This window comes from Dermochelys coriacea, chromosome 26 (genome assembly GCF_009764565.3).
Source record: "Dermochelys coriacea isolate rDerCor1 chromosome 26, rDerCor1.pri.v4, whole genome shotgun sequence".
Classification (NCBI taxonomy): domain Eukaryota; kingdom Metazoa; phylum Chordata; order Testudines; family Dermochelyidae; genus Dermochelys; species Dermochelys coriacea.
In genome coordinates, this window is record NC_050093.1 from 2,621,884 (window position 1) to 2,635,966 (window position 14,083).

At 52.5% G+C, this 14,083-nt stretch overlaps 1 protein-coding gene across 2 annotated transcripts; it reads right to left on the reverse strand.

Annotated features, from left to right (window-relative positions):
* Positions 1-824: 824 nt before the first annotated feature.
* ZNF703 (zinc finger protein 703) lies at positions 825-12,715 on the reverse strand. 2 transcript variants are annotated; one of them, XR_006277125.1, is made up of 6 exons: positions 12,108-12,715; positions 8,577-11,189; positions 5,406-5,645; positions 2,399-2,613; positions 1,871-2,014; positions 825-1,138 (listed from the first exon to the last, which is right to left on the reverse strand). XR_006277125.1 is itself a non-coding variant. In XM_038384809.2 (2 exons), the coding sequence occupies exons 1-2, from the start codon at positions 12,345-12,347 to the stop codon at positions 9,744-9,746; spliced, it is 1,686 nt and encodes a 561-aa protein (XP_038240737.1). In that variant the 5' UTR covers positions 12,348-12,715; the 3' UTR covers positions 8,534-9,743. The 2 variants fall into 2 exon arrangements, 1 of the variants encoding a protein (XP_038240737.1); XM_038384809.2 differs by lacking the exons at positions 825-1,138; positions 1,871-2,014; positions 2,399-2,613; positions 5,406-5,645 and having other exon boundaries at positions 8,534-11,189.
* Positions 12,716-14,083: the final 1,368 nt, after the last annotated feature.

The window sequence follows — 14,083 nt, forward strand, 5'->3', positions numbered from 1 at the left end:
ACCTGTTTTGCTCCCTGTAACCAGGGGTCCTAGGAGCCCAACTCCTTCTGGTATCTCCCGGCTTTTCGTCAATTTCTCCAATGCAACTCAGCAAGGACACACGCTCACTACAGCAGCTGTGGCACTGGGCCGTGCTGTCCTTCCGGGTACTTGCACGGAACACTGCCCCTTTGCACCACGGCATCCAAGGGGTCTTATTTCCTCTCGGGCCACCCACAGTATGTCCCTCCTGTCCGTGTTATCTCCAGGGTGCCTCGTTTTGTTACATATGGTGCTTCTTCGCTTCAGCTCTAGGCCACCAGATTAAATCTAGGCTCATGAGTCTAGCAACCAAAAGTAAGCACAATGGGCAGAGGTTTGCTGGCCTATAAAGACACCATGGTGCCTAGCACGAATGTCCTCTCTCCTGGCAGCATCAGTAGAGGGCTGAATGGGCCCCGGCGACTGGTCTGCCCCCTAGAAATAGCACTTCTAGGTCAGCACTGGGGGTACCCTGGCATGGGGCTGGCACAGTTCACCCTGTCCCACTTCTGTGGATAAATGCAGGACTTTATTCTCCAGGGCTGCTGCTTCCACCAGGACTAGTCGGGGGGGGGGGGGGGGGGAAGAAAAGAAAAGCTTCTTTTTGAACTCCCCTTGCCTCTGCCCAGCATGCCCCTGTGACCTTCGCTTGGCATGTGTGTGTCGGACACTCTTGAGGGGCACGTAACTTTGTGCCCCGCTCTGTCCTTTGAAATGCTGTGTGTGTTTGTGGGCAGACACCGCTGCCTCACCTGAAAAACACCAGGGATCCGTGTGCAGAAAAGAGAGAAAAATACGCCTTCCCCTTTCATTCACATATTTATTAGGTGGGCAGATCATTCTGCGGTCGGCTTGACTTCAGCCTTTACCAATGGGGATATTTATAAGGAACTGCTCTGCATGTGTGTCCAAGTCACTCCTTTTCCAGCACAAGGGATAATGTTGCCTTTGTTCGCTTTGGGTCGGAGGCAGAGTCAAAGCAAAAGCGCACCCTGCCTTTCATTTGGTCCTCCTCCCCCGCCCCAGCAACAAAATCTTGCATGTTTTCTGTTTAAATAGCACACAGTTGTGAAGTGTCCTGGCTCCTTCCACACACACGCTGTGGCCTCAGCAACTGCTGCAATAAATCAATAGGAAAATAGAGGCTGCCAGTTAGACTAAACAAGTGCATTTGCAAGGATTGCTAACCCTCATTAATCACTCTGACAGTCCTAAAAACACATTTCCCCTTTAATGACTGTATTTGGATAATCAGTGCTTTTTCCTCCTCAGTCAGAGTTTTAGTAACGGACAGCTGGTGTTATTATAGCCATTCATGGGAGAGAGCTGGGAGCAGGGTCAACTGAGAGTCAACCACTGGAGGTCTCCTGCAATTCAGGGCGAGCTGGAAAAGTTGTTGTTATGCAATAATGAGGCGAGCTGCTTGCTGCCAATACAGATCCAAACATACATTTACCAATGTCCTAACACCCACCTGTGTTATCAACATTCTCCCCCCTTCCCCCTCCAACAAAACTCCCTGCCGTCTGGGTTTGAAAAGCTCATCTTTGGTTCACTGTGTTGCCTTTAGGTGGTTTTTGCTTTCAGAATAAGTTTGAAACCAGGTACATTTTTCTGTGTAAATGATGTCACACAGTAACGCACAGCACATTATGAAAATGGTAATTCAAACCCATACAACTCTAAATTAAGCCATACATTATCCAATGCACTCAGCCATATATTTTGCGGAAAGACAGGATGAAATCAAATCAAACTGAAACTGTGGAGTGCAGATTGTTAGAATAATTAATAAAGTGCATCCCAGAGCTCTTATTAGAAGATGAATTCTGCAGTAACCAGGACGTACATTCAATGGAGAGTTGGCAACACAATCATTTCCTAGCAGAGAAAGTCACAGAGTGTTGACTGGCATTAGAGGATACTTTGCAGTGTTTACACAGTCTGGGTGGGTACTGCAGTTTTTAGGAAACAACTGCCATGGAGAATTTTCCTGCAAGAAGACCCAGGAATTTAGAGAGTTGCAACCCTAGCGTATGGTCGTATCGGAACTGTGCCCCAGCGGTTTAATTGCATGGGGAGTCCAAACTCGGGAAGGATCTCTTTAAGACAGCTACATTTTCAAGTGAGGGCTTAGTGTCCCCCAAAGGGCAGATCTCCAAGGGAACCAGGAAAAATGGCAACTTCATTGTAGAGGGCTAATCCATCTGGCCCCACTCTCTCCATCCCATTAACTTGGGAAATTATTCCTAAAGCAATGCAATGCTCTAGTAGGGAGATAAAGCAGCTCTGTTTGTCCTTCCTACAGGATGGATCTTTCAAACTTCCCTGCCGCCAGCCCTGACGTTGCCCCATTGATCTCAGTAAGACAACTCACCTGCTTAGAGTTAGTTAGGTGCTTGCTTACATCCCTTTCTGAATCAGGACCCCGGTCAGTTCAGCCGTTCCCTTGTCCTGCAGTGAACTCTCCTGCCAGTTGTGCTAGTCATGAAGATCATTTGGGCTTTGCACCTTCTAGGTCCTCTCATTGCCCACTCCCTCCTGCCGTGATGAGATCTGCTGCAAATGGGATGGTGCCTTCACTTGCAGGCTCTGCTGATAATTAAAGCACCTTTTTATTGCTGTGGGGAGAGTCAATTGAATAAAACACCTGTGGTAACAACCTGTGATGGCACCAGCCCTGGATTACGAAGCCCCTTCTCTCTTGGGGCTTTGTGCAAGCCCCCATCAGTGGGGTACCCCAGTGGCTCGACACAGAAAGGGCTAGCAAGATCATGGACTCTCAGGATACGGACCCTGGACTTCAGGAAAGCAGACTTTGACTCCCTCAGGGAACAGATGGCCAGGATCCCCTGGGGGACTAACATGAAAGGGAAGGGAGTCCAGGAGAGCTGGCTGTATTTCAAGGAATCCCTGTTGAGGTTACAGGGACAAACCATCCCGATGAGTCGAAAGAATAGTAAATATGGCAGGCGACCAGCTTGGCTTAATGGTGAAATCCCAGCGGATCTTAAACATAAAAAAGAAGCTTACAAGAAGTGGAAGCTTGGACATATGACCAGGGAAGAGTATAAAAATATTGCTCGGGCATGTAGGAAAGATATCAGGAGGGCCAAATCGCACCTGGAGCTGCAGCTAGCAAGAGATGTCAAGAGTAACAAGAAGGGTTTCTTCAGGTATGTTGGCAACAAGAAGAAAGCCAAGGAAAGTGTGGGCCCCTTACTGAATGAGGGAGGCAAGCTAGTGACAGAGGATGTGGAAAAAGCTAATGTACTCAATGCTTTTTTTGCCTCTGTTTTCACTAACAAGGTCAGCTCCCAGACTGCTGTGCTGGGCAACACAAAATGGGGAAGAGATGGCCAGCCCTCTGTAGAGATAGAGGTGGTTAGGGACTATTTAGAAAAGCTGGACGTGCACAAGTCCATGGGGCCGGACGAATTGCATCCGAGAGTGCTGAAGGAATTGGCGGCTGTGATTGCAGAGCCCTTGGCCATTATCTTTGAAAACTCGTGGCGAACGGGGGAAGTCCCGGATGACTGGAAAAAGGCTAATGTAGTGCCCATCTTTAAAAAAGGGAAGAAGGAGGATCCTGGGAACTACAGGCCGGTCAGCCTCACCTCAGTCCCTGGAAAAATCATGGAGCAGGTCCTCAAAGAATCAATCCTGAAGCACTTAGAGGAGAGGAAAGTGATCAGGAACAGTCAGCATGGATTCACCAAGGGAAGGTCATGCCTGACTAATCTAATCGCCTTTTATGATGAGATTACTGGTTCTGTGGATGAAGGGAAAGCAGTGGATGTATTGTTTCTTGACTTTAGCAAAGCTTTTGACACGGTCTCCCACAGCATTCTTGTCAGCAAGTTAAGGAAGTATGGGCTGGATGAATGCACTATAAGGTGGGTAGAAAGCTGGCTAGATTGTCGGGCTCAACGGGTAGTGATCAATGGCTCCATGTCTAGTTGGCAGCCGGTGTCAAGTGGAGTGCCCCAGGGGTCGGTCCTGGGGCCCGTTTTGTTCAATATCTTCATAAATGATCTGGAGGATGGTGTGGATTGCACTCTCAGCAAATTTGCGGATGATACTAAACTGGGAGGAGTGGTAGATACGCTGGAGGGGAGGGATAGGATACAGAAGGACCTAGACAAATTGGAGGATTGGGCCAAAAGAAATCTAATGAGGTTCAATAAGGATAAATGCAGGGTCCTGCACTTAGGATGGAAGAATCCAATGCACCGCTACAGACTAGGGACCGAATGGCTCGGCAGCAGTTCTGCGGAAAAGGACCTAGGGGTGACAGTGGACGAGAAGCTGGATATGAGTCAGCAGTGTGCCCTTGTTGCCAAGAAGGCCAATGGCATTTTGGGTTGTATAAGTAGGGGCATAGCGAGCAGATCGAGGGACGTGATCGTTCCCCTCTATTCGACACTGGTGAGGCCTCATCTGGAGTACTGTGTCCAGTTTTGGGCCCCACACTACAGGAAGGATGTGGATAAATTGGAAAGAGTACAACGAAGGGCAACGAAAATGATTAGGGGTCTAGAGCACATGACTTATGAGGAGAGGCTGAGGGAGCTGGGATTGTTTAGTCTGCAGAAGAGAAGAATGAGGGGGGATTTGATAGCTGCTTTCAACTACCTGAAAGGGGGTTTCAAAGAGGATGGCTCTAGACTGTTCTCAATGGTAGCAGATGACAGAACGAGGAGTAATGGTCTCAAGTTGCAATGGGGGAGGTTTAGATTGGATATTAGGAAAAACTTTTTCACTAAGAGGGTGGTGAAACACTGGAATGCGTTACCTAGGGAGGTGGTAGAATCTCCTTCCTTAGAGGTTTTTAAGGTCAGGCTTGACAAAGCCCTAGCTGGGATGATTTAACTGGGACTTGGTCCTGCTTTGAGCAGGGGGTTGGACTAGATGACCTTCTGGGGTCCCTTCCAACCCTGATATTCTATGATTCTTCAGCTTTTGCTGGCTCCTGGAAGATACGAATCTGTGCCTGTGCAGGTTCCACAGGGGGCAGGAGGGAGATGCACATGGTCAGACACCACCACCATGTGCCGTGCCCGAGATGATGGAGCAAACGCTTCATGCCCTTTCCCGCTCAGAGACACCCTCCTCCCACCTCCTGCAGATACTCACAGCTTCCTTATTATTTAACCATATAGCACATGTCCATTGCTGGGGCATCAGGGCATGATGATTAGACGGCATTGACAAATCATTAGCAACATGGCTCACCGTGCACAGCCTCAGCAGCTCCTCCCACCTCCCACCGGATCCAGGGAAAACCTCCACAGTCAGATCAAGCTGAGGAGACTGCTCTGCTGAAAAGATGAGCCCTGCACCATGGTCAGCAAAGAGAGGTCTTGATCCTGCAAATGCCGTACTCCCAAAGGAGCAGCTCTGGTGTGTAAAGATCAGCATATGCAGGATTGGGGGTGCAGGCTCTCTCACTCACACACACACACAGAGCGAGCTGCACAGATGGGGATGTGCCACTGCACCGCTCTCAAGAAGGCAACTTTGTCCAGCTGCAGGCCATGCCTAGCGCAAAGCATGGGTCTCCTTCCAGCCATCAGCGTAGTCTCTCTCCAGTGCCTTAGAGGCACACCATGGAATTTGCTAATCTGAAATCAAAACTCGGATAAACCATTTGCTCTCCTTCACCCTTCCCCGACTGCAACAAGAGATGTATAAAAAACAATCAGGAAAAGTGGCAAGGCTGTAAATCTCAGCACCCAGGCCCCATCACTGAAAACTGAGCCAGGCTGGAATGCCTCCCACCTTCATGATGCAACTTCTCTCTGCCCAGCCTTCTGGGCCCATGACAATCTCTTCTTTAAGAGTCCCCTTTATTTCCAGTGACTTGGGGCCTCCTCTGTGTCATCAGGCTGGGGGAGGCAAGGAAGCAGAACCAGCAGGCAATTTATTCACCTGTAGTAAGGGCTCAAGTAGAGGGAAAGTGGGTGTAAGGGAAAATGTGAACAGAAGGAAAGGGAAGAGAAGCCTCCCCTCCCATTAAACTGTTACCATCCTGGCCTTGTGAAATGCAGCTGCAGCAGGAAATCCTGTGGGGGAAGGACTGTGGTGAATGGGACAGGGTGGAAAGACCCACCCTGTCCTGCAGCCTCGGTGCATACACCTAACCCCCGTTGATGGTTACAGCATACACACTGCACAGGACTGCAAGACTGAGTGCCGAGTTGGGGTCATTGTTCCCTGACCAGTTCTACCTGCAGCACTGGTGGTTGGCAAGTTACAGCTTCCTCTCACCTGGGCAGTACCCCAGCTCCTTAGGCAAAGCCTTAGCAAGACAATGTAGCTCAAAGGGGGGTGGGGAAACTGGGCCAGTCTTACAGATGGGAAGCCCCTGGGGCTGTTGTTATTTAGCTAGCTCCTGTCCCTGAATTCTTGTAAGGACATTTGAACCCTCCGGCAGTAAGCAAGAGCAGGGTGTGTCTGTGGCTTCGGAGCCCCAAAGGTACCATGATGTCCCTGAACAGCCTCGCGGTGGTGATGTTCCCTAGAATGAGGCCATGGGAAACTGCCTGGAGTCTCTTATGGCCAGGGGCCAGGGAGCAGGGGGAATGACAGCTTGGCCACACCCCAGCATATCTCAAGTGCACTTCTGTGTGCTCTCTCCCTCACATGCTGCCTGCAGCACAATTTGGATGAATAGTGGAATTTTTTTTTAAAAAGGTTGCATTTGGCTAGCAGCTCCCGTTTAAGCATGTTATATTCAGCTGGAGGAACATCCAGAAATTTAAACACAGGGCACAAGACACATATTAGAGAGAGTAATTAACTAAAATTAATTCCATGATTCACCCCTATGCAACAGGATTAAAGCCCTCAGAAGGAGTGCATTGCAGGTAGAGACACTTTAGGTGCAGCAAGATAGATATGCCTATGGAGATCCCACAACTGCTAAAAAACCTGAAGAGATCAGAAAAGAAACAGGCCTCTCTCCCCCTGGAAGGGCAGAACATCCCCCCACCACAGGAAGAGGGGGCAGCGGTAGGTGTTGCCTTCCCATCCCTGCTGACCAGCCAGGCCGAGGTGGTTCACCTTGTCCCTTTCCTTCCAAAACAACCCAGGTTTCCATTTTGCAAACTGCTCCAAGCTTGACGGCGGCAAGCTCAGCGCACTGTGAAGACAGACGCTGTTGGGTGGCCTGTAATCTTTTCTGCCAAGCAGGATGGAGATGGGAAGGATACGGATTTCAGACTCATTTATCAAACCTGTTCTCATTCGCTCTGCCTGCATGGTGAAAAGGCAACCAGAGAAAAATCGCTCTCTGCAGCACTCACGTTTACCTTAGGGGAGACACTGAGCTAGGTACAGAAACAGGCATGGGTTCCCATTTATGTTGCTTTTCCAGCCATATATAAATTCCTTCTCATGGCTGCAGTTACAGAGATGATCTGGAATTGAATAGCTAGAGAAACTCTGAGGGGCTTTGGATCTTTGCACAGCTGCTCCTGGTTCTTAAAAGCATTCCCACCCCTTTCCACCATGCTTGATATGACATGAGCAAAACCTCCACACAAGCATATATATTAATAAGGAATCAAGGTACCAGACATCCTTTTCTGCACGGTTAGCTCTGTATTGTCCAGTGATGACGTTATAATTGGGCCAGAAATGGAAATAATGGTATCCTTAACACCCTGATGCTCTAGGAATTGTTCTAGAGAAGTTCAATGGCCTGTGTTAGATCACAATGATCCCTTCCGGCCTGGGACTCCATGACTCATTCGATTCAGTTATCTAGTCCCAGAACGGACTGGTCTAGTCAATTTAGGATTAAGCACTCTCACCCCCACCTCCCCCAGCCCAACATCTGCAATGTGGGGATAATTTTCTAACTCTGAGTGCTGCTGAGATCAAAACATTTTGTGAAATGCTGTCTAGGGCCATATACATTGTACTCAGTAGCTGCTAGGTACCGTTATACCCAATGCCTGGCACCTGGCGTTACTCAGATGAGAAAACAGGCAGTGCCAGCAGCTGCACTTGCTCTTTTCCAGGTGCATAATTGCAATGCAGGTAGAATAGGTGTAAATAGGGCAAGGGGTAGAGAAATAAACTCGCTACTGGGCTTCTTTGTGCCACTAGGTGGTGCTGTAACCCTTCAAGCCTCCACCTCCACCAACTCTTCCCCCCCATCTCATCCTCAAAAAATCCTCCACCAGCTGCTTCTGCAGCTCTCTTACTCCTCTTCAGTTACAGTCTCTTGCCCTTCATTTTTTGTACTGCCCGTATAAAAACTGTACCCAACACCATTCGCTACGGGGAACAAAAGCCGCAGCCCTCAGGAGTGACATTTACAACAACGTTCTGGGCTTTCCCCTTCTTCCCCCAAATCATTTGTGGCCACACTTAGTGGCTCACTTTGCATAGAAAACCTTCTGGCTGCTGCAAAGGAAGTGCCTGGCTAATGGAGGCGATTTGTGTAAAGACAAGAGGGCGGGGGAAATGGGCGAGAAAATGCAAGAGAGAACACACCACAGGGTGAATATAACCAAGTATTCATTTATTAACAAAATAAGACTTACCAAGATGGAGCTCTATTCACCCAAAATGATCCACAGCCTTCCCTGCTGTGTTAAGACTGGGGAGGGGGGCAGGCTCTGCGCCCCATTCATAGTTCATTCCTGTAGGTCAAGAAAAGCTGGGGTTTGGGGATGGGGGTTTTTGGTATGTAGACTGGGCCTGTAGAGATCAGATCAAGATGGATTTGGCCCTGGGCGCTGGATTAAATGACCCAGTTGGTACCAGGCAGGGCGGCTCTCTCCTATTTCTGCGGCTGTGAAGGGTCTCTTCTCCCCCGCCCCCATCAGTGAGTTACGGACACCAAATTCATAATCCACCTCTTTTAATTTTGATCAGGTGCCCTGTGGTGGGTCAGCGCGCGAAAGCAAGTCATTTGCAGTGGCACAGCCATTACACCTTATCCCAGGACATCAGTGGACTCCTTCAGTATTATCAGGGGAGTCCAGAGACCAGGCTGACTGGTAGGTACACTAGTTATAGGTTTGTACAGGAGCCCACTGGTGCTGGAAGGCAAGGTAGATTTTCCAAGCACGGGAGAGCAGGAGACAGGATACTGGACTAGATGGAGGACCACTGGTTTGAATCAGTATGGCACTTCCTTTGTCCTTTTCCAAACTATAGAAAGAAGCAGGGAGCGTCCACCCACTGTCCTGATCAGTAGGTCTCCTTGGCTTTTGCAGACAGTGCTACATTTTGGGATGAAGAGAGCTCTGGGGTAGCACTGCCATAGATGTTCTCCCAGCTGCCCTTCCTCCCTCCCCACCGCCGTTGCCCCTTCCCCAAAATACATTACAAAAAAAAAATATTACATCTCTGTTAACTGTACAAACAAAGAGAAACGGAATTTCAAAATGATAAAACGAGGGAGGGGAAATGTATTTGTTAAAAGAGGCATGCAAGGACTTCCTGGAGAGGGGAGGAGAGGGGGCAAAATAAAATAAAATTTAAAAAGAAGAAGTAAAAGGGAAAACAAAGGAAAAAGAAAAGCCCCACACCTGCAAAGGAAAGGATTTTTTTTTTTTTAGACACAGACTTTTTGCATACCATTGATTCATTGGTGTATTAATGCACTTAATATTCCCAGCTTTAAGCTAACATACAGTAAATAAATACACAGTCCAAGGAAGGGAAGGAAAGCGGGGGAGGGAGAGGAGACGGGGGTGCTTTAGTTACTGATATCCAAGCGCGGAAGCTGAAGTTAGTCTTTGGCCATACAGCGCATATGGAGAGTAGTAGGTTCCAGCTGCTGGCAAGGAGGGCACTGGCAGGGCACTGGCTGTGGGCAAGTGGCTCTTGCCATAAGGGTGGTACCTGTTTAGTCCCAAAGTGTGTGGGCTCCTCAAAGACAGGGATCCCGGTAAAGTGTTGGGGCTCCCTGGGGCGGTGGGTGGGAGGTGGAGGTGGCAGGACGCCGCAGAGCCAAGGCCAGAGGTAGGGTAGCCAGCCAAGAGTTTCTCCGCCCCGGGCAGAGCCGTGTGGGTCCTTAGGTGGGTGAGCAGTTCCTCTGAGGTGGCAAACCTCTTGTCGCAGGGTCCACTGGCAGACACCCAGTTGCATATGTGGGGAAGGGGGTCGTTCTGGAGCATGAAGCCGTAGGTGTAGAGGGGGTGGCTGGGCAGGCTCGGGGTGGCGCTGGAGGACAGGGTGGTGTGGACGGAGTGCAGAGGGTGTGTGGGGTACACCAGGGGGTATCCGCTTTTCAGGCTGCCGGGGTCGTGCACGCAGCTGGAGCAGTTGCTGGTGCCCAGGTGCGAGGCGCTGTGGTAGCTCAAGCAATAGGGGTCTCTGCATAATCCCTGCATGAAGGAGGGCGGGGAGGCCCCGGTCAGCGGGCTGGAGCTGGGCGGCTTGCCGGCCAAACCCAAGGTCCCCGGCAGCTGGCTGCTCACCAGGCCGGCTTTAGTAGGATCCAGGCCGGGCACGAACTGGGACGGGTAGCCGGCGTAAGCCCCAACGATGGACCCGTGGTAGCCGATGCTGGAAGGGGGCAAGGGGAAGACGGAGTGGCCCGGCTTGTAGGGGGACACCGGGGCCACGTGGCCGGCGGGCGCCAGGGCCGGAGGCTCCGATTTGCGCCCCGAGGCGGCCTCGCCATGCGCCCCGGTCTCTGCGCTCCCTGCGCCCCCGCCGGCCCGGCTCAAGCTGCTGCCCCCGGGCCCCGGCGCCGCTTCTGGGCTGGGCTTGGCCGCCGCCTCGGGCTCCTTCTTGTCCTCCTGGCCCTTGCAGTCTCCGTGCTGCGGGGAGCTGCCCCGGGAGCCGCCCGGGGAGGAGGCGGCGGCCGCATGCGGCGGGAAGGGCGGGCAGGTGGCGCTGGGCACCCGGAACCCTGCCTTGTCCGCGCCGGGGCCCGCGCCCGCCGAGCCGGCCTCCTTGCGGGGGTCCCCGCCGCCCTTGGAGTAGGGCTTGAAGCTGGACTTGTCCTCGGCCGGGGAGTCGCCGCCGCCGCCCAGCTGCTTGAGGGCTGAGGAGCTGGAGCGGGCCCCAGGCTCCTTGTCCGCGCCGGGCAGCCCGTTGGCGGTCACCGCGTTGAGCTTGGAGGAAGGCGGCGGGTCCGGCTTGCCGATCTGGGAGCAGGTCTGTGCCAGGAGCGCCAGCGGGCTCTTCTTAGCGTCCAGCTGCGGGACAGAGGTCAGAGCGCGGGTGAGCCGGGGGCAGGGATGCTGCTCGGGGGAGCCGGGGCTCGGACCCCGCGGCTCACTCCGAGCCGCGCGCACACAGCCCCCCAAAGCCGGGGGACCCTGGGGGGTGTCCGCAGCGCCCCAGCGCAAGGCTGGGGACAGAGAAGGGCTCAGCCCCCCAGCCCAGGGGAGAGACTGGGGGTAACAGCCCCATTGGCACCCTCCAGCGGGGTAGAGACTAGGGTGGGTGGTCTCCGGGTTCTCAGCCCCTGCTGGTCCCCACCAGGAGGAGCCCCAGCCCCGTCTCTCTCCTTTGGATCCTCGCCAAGGGAAGGCTCGCCCCAGGCTCGTCCTGTTGCTCTACCCCCGGCAGGGTAAAGAGGGTTTGCTCCTTCCACCCGCCCCGCTCCGGAACTTCGCTTGGAAACCTGGTAGAGGAGGGGGACCCCGGTGCCGTGTGAGTCGCCTGGACTCCTTAGGCTCTCCCAGGCTGCCCGACCCCGAGAGATCAGAGAGGCGCAGGGCGGGGCGACCCTCCCCAGCGTGCTCCCAGGAGGTCGCAGGAGCCCGGAGCTTCCTAGCGCCGAGAGAGGGATAGAAACAAGGGAAGCGACGGGGGGCATAGTGCCATCCCCTGCTGCGGGGCGTGCGCGCAAAGGCGCACCGCACTTCGGGGAGGCACTGTGCGCCCTGCCCCAGGGCAGCGCTCCGTGGGACAGTCAAAGGACCGGGGAAGGGACGAAGAGCGGCTCCGATCAGCAGAGCGGACCGGGGCGGTCTTGGGCAAGCCGGATCGGGGACCGGTCCGGGTGCGATCCCTGCCCGGGGCAGGAGGAGAAAGGCGCGGCACCGGGGCAGCGCGCTGCGCCCTCCCCGGGCAGGCAGAATGGCTGGGGCCCCCCGGCCGGGACTGACCTCGATGGGGCTGACAGGCGTGGAGGAGAGAGGCTGCAGGTATTCCGGGTGCAGGAGGTGGCCAGTGTGGGCGCTGAGCATTTTCAGGACCCTGATGGGGAGCCGGTTCGCCTGGCGCAGAGGGTCCGCCGCGGGCAGGTGCGAGAGCGCCGGGCACGCTACTGCTGCTGGGGACGGTGCGCTCTCCCCTCCGCTGCTCTGCGATGTCCTTGGGTTAGATCCAGCGGGCGAACCGCTCATTTGGAGGAGGTTGCAGGGGGAGAGAGCCGGGCGGGGTGGGGTAGGGTAAGGGGGGAGGGGAAAGGGAGGGAGGCGAGCTCCGGGGGCTGCGGGGCGAGCTCCGCAGCGCTGCCGAGCTGAGCAGGGCGGTGGCGGCAGCAGCAGCAGCACCGGCCCCGGTAAGACAAAAACCTTCCCCTTCCCCTATCAACACGTCAAATAGCCCAGATCAGCAGCCACACTTCAAAGGGACCAACCCTCCCCACCAATCCGGGACCTGCCAGGGACCCCGGGGCGGGATCAGACGCCGTGGGGGGAGCTTAGCTTAGTAGGAGGGGAGAGGCTTAAAGGGCCCTGGGCGGCCCTCCTGTCCCCGGCTCTAACAATGCCAGATCCAGGCTGAACCAGACCTATTTCCACCCGTAGAAGGGACGAGACACGCCCCCCTTTAAAAGCACATCCCATCCCAGCCAAGCAAGATCAAGACAGCGCAAAAAGGAAGCGGGTGGAGAGCTGCTTTTTGGCTTAGAGAGGTCCCAGTCTCATGCCTGAGACAGGTGGTGAAATATAACCTACCGAAAAGGTACAGAGCAGGTGACTGCAACAGGGCACACTCCAGACAGTGTCTAGGTTTAAGAGTTTCAGAGTAGCAGCCGTGTTAGTCTGTATTCGCGAAAAGAAAAGGAGTACTTGTGGCACCTTAGAGACTAGCAAATTTATTTGAGCATAAGCTTTCGTGAGCTACAGCTCACTTCATCGGATGGCATTGACAGATTTCCACTCCATACGGCTAAATTCAGTGCCTTGCATAAGGACAGGTTTCAGAGTAGCAGCCGTGTTAGTCTGTATTCGCAAAAAGAAAAGGAGTACTTGTGGCACCTTAGCTCACGAAAGCTTTTGCTCAAATAAATTTGCTAGTCTCTAAGGTGCCACAAGTACTCCTGTTCTTTTTAGGTTTAAGAGTGTGAGCCCTGAGTTAGTAACTGGAGCAGTGACATTCACCTCGGTGGGCTGCTAAGCTGTTATCTGGAATGCTGAGAGGTTTCTCTCTCCAAGCCAAGCTTTATTTAATTTATTTATTTATTTGCAGTGTCCAGTTTTGGTTGCCAGGTTAACTCCAACTCCAAATCGGTGCAGTAGTTAGGTTTATTGGAAATATCCTGTAGTGTTGTGCAATCTGGTATGGGAGTTTACATTTTATAATTTGTAAAATAAAGTATGCAATTGCTGCATTTAAAGTATACTTCATAATAATAATACTTGGTGTTTATATTGCACATTGTGTTTTCAGAGTGCTGAACAAACATTCACTAATTAATTACATTTATGTAATCATTAAATGTGAAATCATCAAGGTTTGTGCACTGAATGCATAGCCCAGTGAACCAGGGCAAAGTAACGCTCTCATCCTGCCAACACTTGAAAATTTACTAAAAACTTGACTACTTTGAGTACTCCAGTGGAAATCAGGAGAACTAGCGGGAGCAGTAAAATTAAGCACATTAGTCTGCAGGACTGGGGCCTTTCTCAGTCCTGCAGAGATTTATGCAGGTACTTAATTTTAAATAGTCCAGACTACTCACCGATATAAAGTTATGCCCCTACCTAAGTCTTTTTAGAGTTGGCATTTAAGCTACACACCTGTATGAGCATTTGTAGGATTTCAGTGAGGCCTGTGTAGAACAGAGAACTCTGGGATAGAGGTGAAAAGGATTATGGGCTCATGGGAGAAAACCAGGGAGTATTTTGGGGGCTGT